Genomic DNA, 13175 nt, shown 5'->3' on the forward strand with positions numbered 1-13175 from the left:
TTATCTGGAAGAAAAGTGATTATGTAAATTTACCTTCGATTGTCAACCTATTTTCCAAGACTTAGCGAAAAATTTCCACACACAACAGCAACAACTAAAACCTTCCAAGCTCACGACAATGATGCCAATAGCAGCATTTAAAGATTGCCTTGCAAAATGGCTTGTGTTACCCCAATGGTTGAAGTAGCCTCATTTTATGGTAGTTTCTTTCATTATGTCATTTGTTTTAAAATGGATATGACAGGGCAGTTATCAGTGTCAGTACAGCACACCTAAAGCTAGGCTGCAACATTTTAATTGCTCCCTCCCAACACTTTGGTGGGGAGAGACAAACGACCAATAGCTCTTTCAGACTTTCATACCAAATAAAGGTGTAACCAATGGTTATTATCTCATTCATGCACTGCACAGGTGGGACCCTGTGTCAAAGGGCAGCGCCCAGGCAACTTAATAGGATTCCATTTTGTCTCAGTGGCTGTAAAGAACTACACTTTGATAAGGGGTTGTTTCTACTGACTTCAGGTTCTCATCTCTCATTTGCATGGCCCGGTGAACACCGCACGTGGGCGTACTTTACAATTTGCCACAGTAGTTATTAAGTAGCTATCACGTATATCTCCTTGACTGCTATCCCCCCTCCCCCCTCCAAATTCCTATATGACTTGGTATCCTTTAAAGAGTATCATATCCTTCCTACTTAGAGTACACAAAGGGGTGTGTGCTCTGTTCCAGATGCACTTTAGTTTGATTCATGAAAAATGGCGGGTTGCACAATTCAAGGCAGTGTTACTGGTTCCAAGGGCCAGTTGTGGTGGGCATGTACACGTACTTTGCACTCGAAGAACGTATGTACCCTGTAAATTGTCTCTCTTGCTTGCTTATATAGAATTTGTCATTTACCACCACCAGCAATGACAAATCACAGCAAATGGAATAAAAATTTCTAAGTAACTCACTATGATCATATTTAACACTCACACTGGCAATGACATTCACAGCAGTTTGCTCAGAACACTGCTAAACACCCTAAGTGTGTAGAGCAAGCCTAAACTTGACTGCCATCATTCCTGACCTGTAGACAGATTTTTGTGCTGGATACATGATCTGGACACCTTAGAGTGCACTCTCAGAATAAAAGCAAAGAAATTTTATAATTCAAATAAATCTCATCTCTTCCCATGACCTCAAGACAGCATGTACCTCAGCATTCCACATGATATGAGGGTGTGCTGCCTCTGAATTTTTTGTGTGAAAACTTTTAAAGCTTTTTAATCCAAGAAAATGTTATTAACATTCTATGTCTTTATTCTACATGTCCACATATTTGCAACCAACTGCCATGACAGGGGTCTGGATTGTTACGTGTAACATGGTGATCTGTAATATAAGTTCTATGTCAGTGTGTGAGTAACAGCTTGCTGTAATCGAGTTACGAATTCAAAGAGTTGGTCCAAACATGGAGCATCCTCTCCTTCAGCATAACAGTTCCTGGCCACACTCGAGTTTTGCAACATCTGCAACAACGGTTCATGTCATCAATCATCCTCCATACAGTCCCGACTTGGCACCATCTGATTTTCATCTGTTTCCACAACTTAAAGAACACTTTTGAGGGCTTCACTTTGATAGTGATGAAGCAGTGCACAAACTGGTCTCTCGTTGCGAGAAATGTGTTTGCCACCAGGCTGACTATGCTGAGAAATAAATATGCAGACATCAAGAATAAAGATGTAGAATGTTAATAACATTTGTTTTATTTAAAAAGCTTTCAAAGTTTTCACATAAAAAAATCAGAGTCTTTACTTTTCAGCACACCTTCGTACATTCATCTAGTAGTCAGCTCTCGAAGGCACTATAAGGTAAATATAAGGAGCAGCCAAGGCAACTCCTCTGCTTACATTCATGAGTGTAAACTGTTACATTACTGAAGTGCTGGCAGAAGACACTGTAAACCTCTTTTTATAAATCAGTGCCAGAGTACTATCCCTCTCATATTTAAGGACATACACATTCATGTTGGGCCTCAAGAGTCAATAATGGTAGCTCCACTCTTTTGCAAGAAGTGGAATCTGATCCATTTGAAGTAACACTAGATCTCTTTTCACTGAGATATGATATGGCTAATTATCCATGGGTGACTAGAGAATGGAATTTTCAGAGGTGAGCAATTAAGTAGGTGGAATACTAGTGACTGTGTGTTGGACCAGAACTGCCAAACACTTAATGAGGAGTTGCAACTGGATGGATAGTGGTGGCTCAGTGGTCCTGTAGGATCCAGCAGCCAGTCTTACCCCTTTATAGTGAATACCTTCCATTATCTTCAGATTTTTACATCTTGCTGTTTCTATGACAACGGAGGGTTCACACTAGGAAAATTAAAGTCAGTCTAGACAAAATGTCTGTAACTTCATATTCTGTGTGTACACAAATGCAAATTCACAGAAGAAAAAGTAGCTGATAAATTCACAAACATTATTCAGCTTCACATAAAAGTCAGTATAGAAGAGAGGATTAGCGATCATGATGCTGTTATAGTAACTATGATTACGAAAGCTAATAAATCAGTCAAGAAGGCTACAAGGGTGTTTCTTCTAGATAGAGAAGATAAGCAGTTATTAACTTCTCATTCAGACAGTGAATTGGCATCACTTAGTTCCAGTAAGATGGATGGAAAGGAATTATGGGCAAAGTTTAAGCAAATTGTAAATTTTAGTCTCGAGACTTATGTGCCTAGTAAGTGGATAAAGGATGGTAGAGACCCACCATGGTTTAATAATGAAATTTGGTGGATGCTGAGGAAGCAGAGGCTGTTGCACTCTCACTTCAAAAGGAAACGCAAAAATGATGACAAGTGAAGGTTAGTAGAGATTTGTGCGTCTGTGAAAAGATCTATGCGCAAAGCATACAGCAACTACCACTGTCATGCCTTAGCAAAAGACCTGGCAGAGAACGCAAGAAAATTCTGGTTGTATGTAAAATTGCTCAGCAGGTTAAGGTATCTATTCAGTTCCCTTGTTGACCAGTCTGGTGTGGCAACCGAAGATAGCAAAACAAAAGCCGAAGTTTTAAATTTCACACAGAAAAATCGTACAGACATACTGTCATTTGACCATTGGACAGACTCCTGTATGGACAACATAGTAATAAACATACCCGGCACAGAGAAACAGAAAGATTTGAAAGCAAATAAATCACCAGGTCCAGATGGAACCTCAGTTCAATTTTACAAGGAGTACTCTATAGCATTGGCCTCTTACCTAGCTTGCATTTATCGTGAATCTCTAGCCCAGCGTAAAGTCCCATGCGGCTGGAAAAAAGTGCAGGTGACTCCAGTGTACAAGAAAGGTAAAAGAATGGACCCACAAAATTACAGACCAATATACCCAACTTCTGTCTGCTGCAGAATCCTTGCATATATTCTCAGTTCGTATATAATAAACTTTCTTGAGACTGAGAAACTTATGTGCATGAATCAGCAGGGTTTTAGAAAGCAGCACTCATGCGAAACTCAACTTGCCCTTTTCTCACATGATATACTGCGAACTATGTATGAAGGGCAACAGGCAGATTCTATATTTCCAGAAAGCATTTGACACAATGTCCCATTACAGGCTGTTTCTGAAGGTACAAGCATATGAAATAAGTTCACGGACATGTGAGTGGCTAAAAATTCTTAAATAATACAACCCAGTATGTTGCCCTCAATGGCAAGCGTTCTTTAGAGACAAGGGTATCATCAGGAGTGCTCCAGGGAAGTGTGATATGACCGTTGTTGTTATCCATATACATAGATGATTTGGCTGACAGTGTGGGCAGCAATCTGCAGTTAATTGCTGATGATGATGTGGTGAATGGTAAGGTGTCGAAGTTGAGTGACTGTACGAAGATACAAGACGACTTAGACAAAGTTTCCAGTTGGTGTGACGAATGGCAGCTAGCCCTAAATGTGGAAAAATGTAAGTTAATGCGGATGAGTAGGAAGATCAAACCTGTAATGCTCAGATACGGTATTACTAGTGCCCTGCTTGACACAGTCAAGTCATTTAAATATCTGAGAATAGCACTGCAAAGTGATATGAGGTCGAACAAGTATGTGAGAACTGTGGTGGGGAAGGCAAATGGTCAGCTTCACTTTACTGGCAGAATTTTAGGAAAGAGTGGTTCACATGCAAAGGAGACTGCATATAGGATGCTGGCGCGAACTATTCTTGAGTACTGCTTGAGTGTTTGAGAACTGTACCAGGTCGGACTGAATGAAGCAATCGAAGCAGTTAAATTTGTTACCAGTAGGTTCAAACACCATGCAAGTGTTACGGAGATGTTTCGGGAACTCAAATAGGAATCTCTGGAGGGAAGGCAATGTTCTTTTCAAGAAACATTATTGAGAAAATTTAGATATCTGGCATCTGAAGCCGACTGCCGAACAATTCTACTGCTGCCAACATACACTGCATGTAAGGACCATGAAGATAAGATATGAGAAATAGGACTCATACATGTTGCTCTATTGATAACTGTGCCAATGGGATCCCACAACACATCAATGATGAAGTAAAATGCAATTTTCATGATATATGTTTCATCAGGAAATGCGTGAATAAGTTTTATCTTACAAGAACTTACAAGTACCTGTACAATTGCATACAATCCATACCTTACAAATCTAGTTAAAAATTCAGGAACAAGTGCAACAACAGCATGTGTCCAACGTGCAAATAGCATTTGTCTGGCTGACTCAGCAGCAATGTCCACTGCACCAAGGTACTCCGGCTTTAGGAAAAGGTCTGCACTTAAAGTTGTACTGTCATCCACTTCCCTTGGGACACACAAATCCTTAAAAAGCAATGCTGGTGCTCCTGAAAACATCACACATTGAGTAAGGTGATTAGCTACAATATAAACAAGAAAGAAAGCATCTTATAGATAAAATATAGTTTTACAGATTAAAAACGTTGTACAGGTGGGAATATGAAGTAGAGAAAGACAGAAAAATTATTCAACAGAAGAAAGAGAATGGGTGAAGGCAGAATATTTGAACTGCTTGCATGCAAGTAATAAGTACACGTGCAAAAGTGGTTGCAACAGACAAGAGGTAGAAAAGAGATCAGTTGTAGTTATTCATGCAACAATGTAGGGAAAGACAGATTGCTAGTTACTGTAAACATTACACATTAAGTTTGGAGTCAGGCGCATTTAATAGACACTCACACATATGCTTTCAGCCACAGCCTTTGTCAGAAAAAGGAAGAGAAACACTTCTTGTGCATTCTGGGCTGAGCTGCCAGTCTGTAGTCGTGCATACATGAGGAGTCTTTGCTTGTGTGATTGAATGGTGTGTGTTTCTTTTTCTTGTGCCTGTCTGCAACTTAACATGTCCATCTTTCCTATATTGTTGGAATTTCCACTGTTAGATTTACAAACATACTAATTGTTCAAATCACTGCAGCGCCTTTAACCGTGGTTTAGATTGGCAAACCCAATGGGATGGGACTGAGTGAATTGTATGAGTAAGAGTGTTCAAGCAAATTACATGTGGAGTCAGTGGCTAAGGAATATATGCCACTGTGGCGTAATATTGTGGGGGCTAAAGATCAGGAGAGGCAGGGATTTGGGGGAGAGGTGCAAGAAACAAAAGTAGGAAGGAACTGTGTGTATCAGAAAGGGGATATTTTATAAATGCAGCCAATGAATGTGTGGATTTTTTTTATCATGCCATATTTATTAAACTTCTTGGAGAACCACTTCTTAAAATGAGTCATTCCACTAATGGTTCCAAAACAGAAAGTGACTGAAGAAAGTATAAGGAGCCGCAAAATGATCAGATGGTTTTTGCTGCGGCGTGATGAGCGAATAGATGATGTGGGGTGGTGAGGAATGGCGCATTTCAGAGCCAACACATGGACATTTTTAGTAGCCAGGAGTAGTGATCAGCTGAGCATTGTGCGTTTGTTGTCAAGGTATTTTTTAAAAGTAGCAATTCCTGTGTTGCTGTGCAGCGGCAGTTCTGCAGGCGTTTTAATTTAGGTCCATGAGGAAATGTTGCAACATGCAACACAATTATGCTGTGGTTGAGTAACTTCAGAGCTACTGGTTCAGCATTGAAACGGGAGTCAACAGGCTGTCCAATATCAGGCTGGATGCCATAGAATATTGATAGAGTAAGAGAAGCTGGGGAAGCCAGTCCTCGGCAGCTAACCCATAAACAAACTGCTGCTTTGCATATGTCTGACCACTCAGTAAGACGAATGTTGCGGCCCAGATCAAGTAAGAAACAGATTGCCTGATCGCTTGGTCTAGCAGGCAACCCTTGTCAGGGAACGGCCACCAGGCGGCAACAGCGTCGCACCCTTACTTGTGGAATCAACCACTAGATGGCACTCCGTTTTGTGAAATATGTGGCAACATCGGCCGAACGCGTGCAGCTTTCCACTATATGGCATCTGTGAAGTACAGCTGTTTCTGACACATCAGTGGTAGTGGATCGAGTCGTCATGCCGAGGACCTGCGAGTATATCAACTGTGGAAAGGAGTAGACGAACAAATCCTGAATTAAAAATGTTCAGATTTCCCATCAAAGATAAAGAAAGGTTATGCGAGTGGATTTTAAATTCAGGTAAATCAATAAATTAGTTACTAGTAAGAATTAATGAAGAGCCCTAAGCATTCGATCCTATATACATTTAGTCGATCTTATATTCTGATGTAACGTGGCAGCCCTTCCTTTACAAGAATCATATCATATAATTTTTAAATGAAATCTTTGCTGTGATTTGGACTTTTTTAAATGTTCAAAGACAAGTGTAGTAGAACTGTCTCAAAACTGAAAATTATAAAAAATCTGTAGTTTATTCATATTGTATTTAAGTACCAAATAAAGATTCTCTGTTAGGCTGCACAAATAATTTTCATTGCCTTTCCTTGATCACTCTACCACGTTTAACTAGAAAGAAGTAATGTGTTAAATCTGAGCAAAACAGTACTGCATGTGACAGTAGTAGATGTGCTGACTGCAAAGTTAAGATGTTTACCATCACAGAATTTTTTTTTACTCACAATATTTAAAGTTTCACAATATTTATTTTTTTCGAAGATATCGTTGTTAAGTGCGTACATGAAATTATATTCGTTTACAACTAACAGTAAGCAAATGCAAAATGTGGTTATACTTAAGAACGCTTACAGAAATACTTAGAAAGGAAGCAAAATCTGTTTCTTAACAAAAAGTCTCAATGTGAAAAATATCTTGTAGTTATAACTCACCTAATCCCTATACATACTTTATGCAAAATAAATAATTATGTCGGTAATGTCAGGACGCGAAACCCACTGCTCAGTGCAATATTTGTCAGTAAATTAACGGATTATATTTCAAAGACGTTGAGGTTTTGAAAACTTTCTAGTGTTAACCTGCACGTGGAGATCTTTTTTACCAACATAATCCGTATCAGAAGAGCTGTATAACAAAGAGGAAATAGACGGCATGGAAGGCGAGTGTAAAACCTATGCGACTGCAATACAGTCTGCATTTAAACAGTAACTCACGAGAAATATTTGTGTGTTACTTTTCATTTATTTAATTTCGCATATGATTGTGAGAAGTATCCCTATAGTAGAAATAAACCTGGTTTGTAGAATTACAGGAGCTAATCTACATTCTTCGATTGAAAACTCGGGAAAAACCATAGCCGATCATGGTACACAGTCAGCTGTGTGACGAATGCATTTCGCGTGCAACGCTCTAGCCGAACACAAATCAGCGTCATTCATGTCACCGAAGATACAGCGTTGCCAATTCCGCGACATGGACAGGTCAGCTAGCATTGTAGCGTCGCCTGAGACATCTGTTGACCGACGGGAAAACTATTTTTACGGTTGCCTGTTCCGCCATAAGGACGGTCAATCTGTTTCTTACGTGATCTGGGGTTGCGGTCTGATCTGCATGTCCATCCATACAAAATGGCTATTGTTCAGCAGTTAAAGCCCAATGACTATGCAATGTGAAAAGCATTTTCAGAGCATATGATTGATTTGATGACAGATGAAAAAATTTTCTTGACAAGCAACGAGGTGCATTTTCATCTGGACGGTTATGTAAACAAACAGAACTTTCATTATTGGTCAGCTACAAATCCTGAAGAACTGATGAACGTTTTCTGCATAGTTCTAAGGTCACTGTGTGGTGTAACAAAAAGTTGTGTCATTGGGCCATACTTCTTTGAAGAGGGTGGTCAAACTGTTATGGTCAATTCGCAATGTTATCTGTTGATGTTACAAAACTTCCTGATCCCTGAGCTTCGGAGAAAATGCTTAGTGCACAGTAGGATGTGGTTCCAGCAGGAAGGCTCAACTGCCCATACAGACAAATGAGGTGATGGACTTTTTGTGGCTGAGTAATCTCATGTTTCGGGGATATTGCATGGCCAGTACGCTTGCCTAATCTAAGCGTTCGTGATTTTTTCTTGTGGGGTTTCTTGAATTAAGAGTTTACACAAACAAGCCCCACACTCTGGGTGAACTTCAGGTGGTCATAACTCAAGAAATCGCCAACCTGTCTCCTGCAATGTTAGGGGAGATCTTTGACAGTTTTGGTGCGAGACTGGAAGAGTGTTTCATCACAGAAGGGCACCATTTGGAGGACGTCATCTTCAAACCTTAAACTGATGAAATCTGTTGTTCCAATGTTATTTTCTTTAATTTCCATTAGCACCATTCTGTAATTACCAATAAAACATTTTTATCACTCTTAACATTTGTGTTATTTGTACTTTAAAACCGATCTACTTTAAAACCGATCTTTTTGCCGCTCTCTGTACGAAAACATTCAGTAATAAACCACTTAACAGGAGTGCACTAGACAAGCCGCATAAACATAAGGATGGCAGCAACCTCATTTTCATTATGAAAATCAGTCTCTGAAGCATTTAATTCACAAAGACACTGAAATAAATTTGCTGAATTTGTTCGTGATATCACTGACGTGTTTGCACAGTGGATTTGGAATGAATCCCACAGTTCAGGAAAATAGTCCAAGGGGCATCGTTAAGTAATGAAAGTTGGTGATAAATACAGATTGATGTCATTTCAAAAAGGTTTCTTTGTGTGTAACTTGAAGTTTTAAAGGCATAATCATGTGAAGATGACTGCTCAGTTGTGAGCTGAAGTATTGAGGCAAGAAGTCAATGCCATCCAATTGTAATCCTGAAATCTGTTGGAAGGTTTCATTATGTCAATCAAATCACTTTTTGTACATTTCTGAACATTAAAAAATCTGAATGTGAGCTATAGTTTAATTTTTATACTTAGTCTGGACAAACATTCTCTAGGTTTTTTATAAGAAACTTACATCATTTAAAGGACGAAATAGGTGCGCTACCTGAATATGTGTTAAACAGTAATATTTCATCTGGAACCATGAGGTTTACAAAAAAACACACATTCAGTGTCTTCATGGGATGTAGACACAGATTATGGGTATAAGCTTCAATACCCTTTAAACTGCAGGCCACAGAGCACTGAAGTTTAGTTTAATTTAATTTGTGTGTTCCACAGATCATAATGTAAGGTTATGTTTAATTTTTGAGAATGGCATTGGTGGTTTCATTCATATACCATGTGAGTTTGTTTTGTTGTGGTTCCACAATTAATCAGCAAAAACGTGTACATAGATAATTATTTTTTGCACTAAATATAAGAACTATTATTATAGCTGAGAAGCAGATAAGAACAAATATTAACACAACTGTATTTTCTGTTCATCTTTATACAATACTACTGCCTCTTTATATGCGCATATCACTATCCCATGACTTTTGTCACCTCAGCGTACGACTGATCACACTAAAGACATTATAATTGTAAATCAATTTCAACATATTTGAATGTATGAGGGCTTTGAGCCCTGTTTATTGTTATTACAACCCCCCCCCCTCCCCCATGAACCATGGACCTTGCCGTTGTTGGGGAGTGGGGAGGCTTATGTGCCTCAACGATACAGATAGTCGCACTGTAGGTGCAACCAAAACGGAGGGGTATCTGTTGAGAGGCCAGACAAACGTGTGGTTCCTGAAGAGGGGCGGCAGCCTTTTCAGTAGTTGCAGGGGCAACAGTCAGGATAATTGACTGACCTGGCCTTGTAACACAAACCAAAACGGCCTTGCTGGGCTGGTACTGTGAACGGCTGAAAGCAAAGAGCATGCAGCTTTACTGTATGGTTAAATGATGATGGCGTCCTCTTGGGTAAAATATTCCGAAGGTAAAATAGTCCCCCATTCGGATCTCCGGACGGGGACGACTCAAGAGGACGTCATTATCAGGAAAAAGAAAACTGGCGTTCTACGGAATGTCAGATCCCTTAATCGGGCAGGTAGGTTAGGAAATTTAAATAGGGAAATGGATACGTTAACGTTAGATATAGTGCGAATTAGTGAAGTTTGGAGGCAGGAGGAAAAAGACTTTTGGTCACGCGAATACAGGGTTAAGAAAACAAAATCAAATAGGGGTACTGCAGGAGTAGGTTTAATAATGAATAAAAAAAAATAGGAGTGCGGGTAAGCTACTACAAACAGCATAGTGAACGCATTATTGTGGCCAAGATAGACACAAAGCCCAAGCCTACTACAGTAGTACAAGTATAAATGCCAACTAGCTCTGCAGTGCAGATGATGAAGAAATTGATGAAATGTATGATGAGATAAAAGAAATTATTCAGGTAGTGAACGGAGACGAAAATTTAATAGTCATGGATGACTGGAATTCGACAGTAGGAAAAGGAAGAGAAGGAAACATAGTAGGTGAATATGGATTGGAGCTAAGAAATGAAAGAGGAAGCCGTCTGGTAGAATCTTGCACAGAGCATAACTTAATCATAGCTAACACTTGGTTCAAGAATCGTGAAAGAAGGTTGTATACATGGAAGAACCCTGGAGATACCAGAAGGTATCAGATAGATTATATAATGGTACGACAGAGATTTGGGAACCAGATTTTAAATTGTAAGACATTTCCAGGGGCAGACGTGGACTCTGACCACAATCTATTGGTTATGAACTGTAGATTAAAACTGAAGAAACTGCAAAAAGTTGGGAATTTAAGGAGATGGGACCTGGATAAACTGAAAGAACCGGAGGTTGTACAGAGTTTCAGGGGGAGCATAAGGGAACAATTGACAGGAATGGGGGAAAGAAATACAGTAGAAGAAGAATGGGTAGCTTTGAGGAATGAAATAGTGAAGGCAGCAGAGGATCAAGTAGGTAAAAAGACGAGGGCTAGTAGAAATCCTTGGGTAACAGAAGAAATACTGAATTTAATTGATAAAAGGAGAAAATATGAAAATGCAGTAAGTGAAGCAGGCAAAAACGAATACAAACGTCTCAAAAATGAGATCGACAGGAAGTGCAAAATGGCTAAGCAGGGATGGCTAGAGGACAAATGTAACGATGTAGAGGCTTATCTCACGAGGGTTAAGATAGACGCTGCCTACAGGAAAATTAAAGAGACTTTTGGAGAAAAAAGAACCACTTGCATGAATATCAAGAGCTCAGATGGAAACCCAGTTCTAAGCAAAGAAGGGAAAGCACAAAGGTGGAAGGAGTATATAGAGGGTCTATACAGGGGCGATGTTCTTGAGGACAATATTATGGAAATGGAAGAGGAGGAAGATGAAGATGAAATGGGAGATATGATACTGGGTGAAGAGTTTGACAGAGCACTGAAAGACCTTAATCGAAACAAGGCCCCGGGAGTAGACAGCATTCCATTAGAACTACTGACAGCCTTGGGAGAGCAAGTCCTGACAAAACTCTACCATCTGGTGAGCAAGATGTATGAGACAGGCAAAATACCCACAGACTTCAAGAAGAATATAAAAATTCCAATCCCAAAGAAAGCAGGTGTTGACAGATGTGAACATTACCGAACTATCAGTTTAAAAAGTCACAGCTGCGAAATACTAACGCTTATTCTTTACAGACGAATAGAAAAGCTGGTAGAAGCCGACATCGGGGGAGATCAGTTTGGATTACGTAGAAATATTGGAACACGTGAGGCATGACTGACCCTACGACTTACATTAGAAAATAGATTAAGGAAAGGGAAACCTACGTGTCTAGCATTTGTGGACTTAGAGAAAGCTTTTGACAATGTTGACTGGAATACTCTCTTTCAAATTCTAAAGGTGACAGGGGTAAAATACAGGGACCGAAAGGCTATTTACAATTTGTACAGAAAGCAGATGGCAGTTATAAGAGTCAAGGGACATGAAAGGGAAGCAGTGGTTGGGAAGGGAGTGAGACATGGTTGTAGCCTTTCCCCGATGCTATTCAATCTGTATATTGAGCAAGCAGTAAAGGAAACAAAAGAAAATTTCGGAGTATGTATTAAAATCCATGGAGAAGAAATAAAAACTTTGAGGTTTGCCGACGACATTATAACTCTGTCAGACACAGCAAAGGACTTGGAAGAGCAGTTGAACGGGATGGACAGTGTCTTGAAAGGAGGGTATAAGACGAACATCAACAAAAGCAAAACAAGGATAATGGAATGTAGTCGAGTTAACTCGGATGATGCTGAGGGAGTTAGATTAGGATATGAGACACTTAAAGCAGTAAAGGAGTTTTGCTATTTGGGAAGCAAAATAACTGATGATGGTCGAAGTAGAGAGGATATAAAATGTAGGCTGGCAATGGCAAGGAAAGCGTTTCTGAAGAAGAGAAATTTGTTAACATCGAGTATAGATTTAAGTGTCAGGAAGTCGTTTCTGAAAGTATTTGTATGGAGTGTAGCCATGTATGGAAGTGAAATATGGGCGATAAATAGTTTAGACAAGAAGCAAATAGAACCTTTTGAAATGTGGTGCTACAGGAGAATGCTGAAGATAAGATAGGTAGATCACATAACTAATGAGGAGGTATTGAATAGAATTGGGGAGAAGAGGAGTTTGTGGCACAACTTGACAAGAAGAAGGGATCTGTTGCTAGGACATGTTCTGAGGCATCAAGTGATCACCAATTTAGTACTGGATGGCAGCGTGGAGGGTAAAAATCGTAGAGGGAGATCAAGAGATGAATACACTAAGCAGATTCAGAAGGATGTAGGCTGCAGTAGGTACTGGGAGATGAAGAAGCTCGTACAGGATAGAGTAGCATGGAGAGCTGCATCAAATCAGTCTCAGGGCTGTA

At 39.7% G+C, this 13175-nt stretch overlaps 1 protein-coding gene across 1 annotated transcript in view; it reads right to left on the minus strand.

Annotated features, from left to right (window-relative positions):
• The window catches only part of LOC126262853 (speckle targeted PIP5K1A-regulated poly(A) polymerase-like), a 206068-nt gene that overhangs the window by 14487 nt on the left and 178406 nt on the right, over positions 1–13175 (minus strand). Inside the window, exon 10 of the mRNA XM_049959720.1 lies at positions 4655–4856. Coding sequence (XP_049815677.1) covers positions 4655–4856 — 202 coding nt within the window. The remainder of the gene's footprint in view (positions 1–4654; positions 4857–13175) is intronic.

Source organism: Schistocerca nitens, chromosome 6, assembly GCF_023898315.1.
Source record: "Schistocerca nitens isolate TAMUIC-IGC-003100 chromosome 6, iqSchNite1.1, whole genome shotgun sequence".
Taxonomy (NCBI): Eukaryota; Metazoa; Arthropoda; class Insecta; order Orthoptera; family Acrididae; genus Schistocerca; species Schistocerca nitens.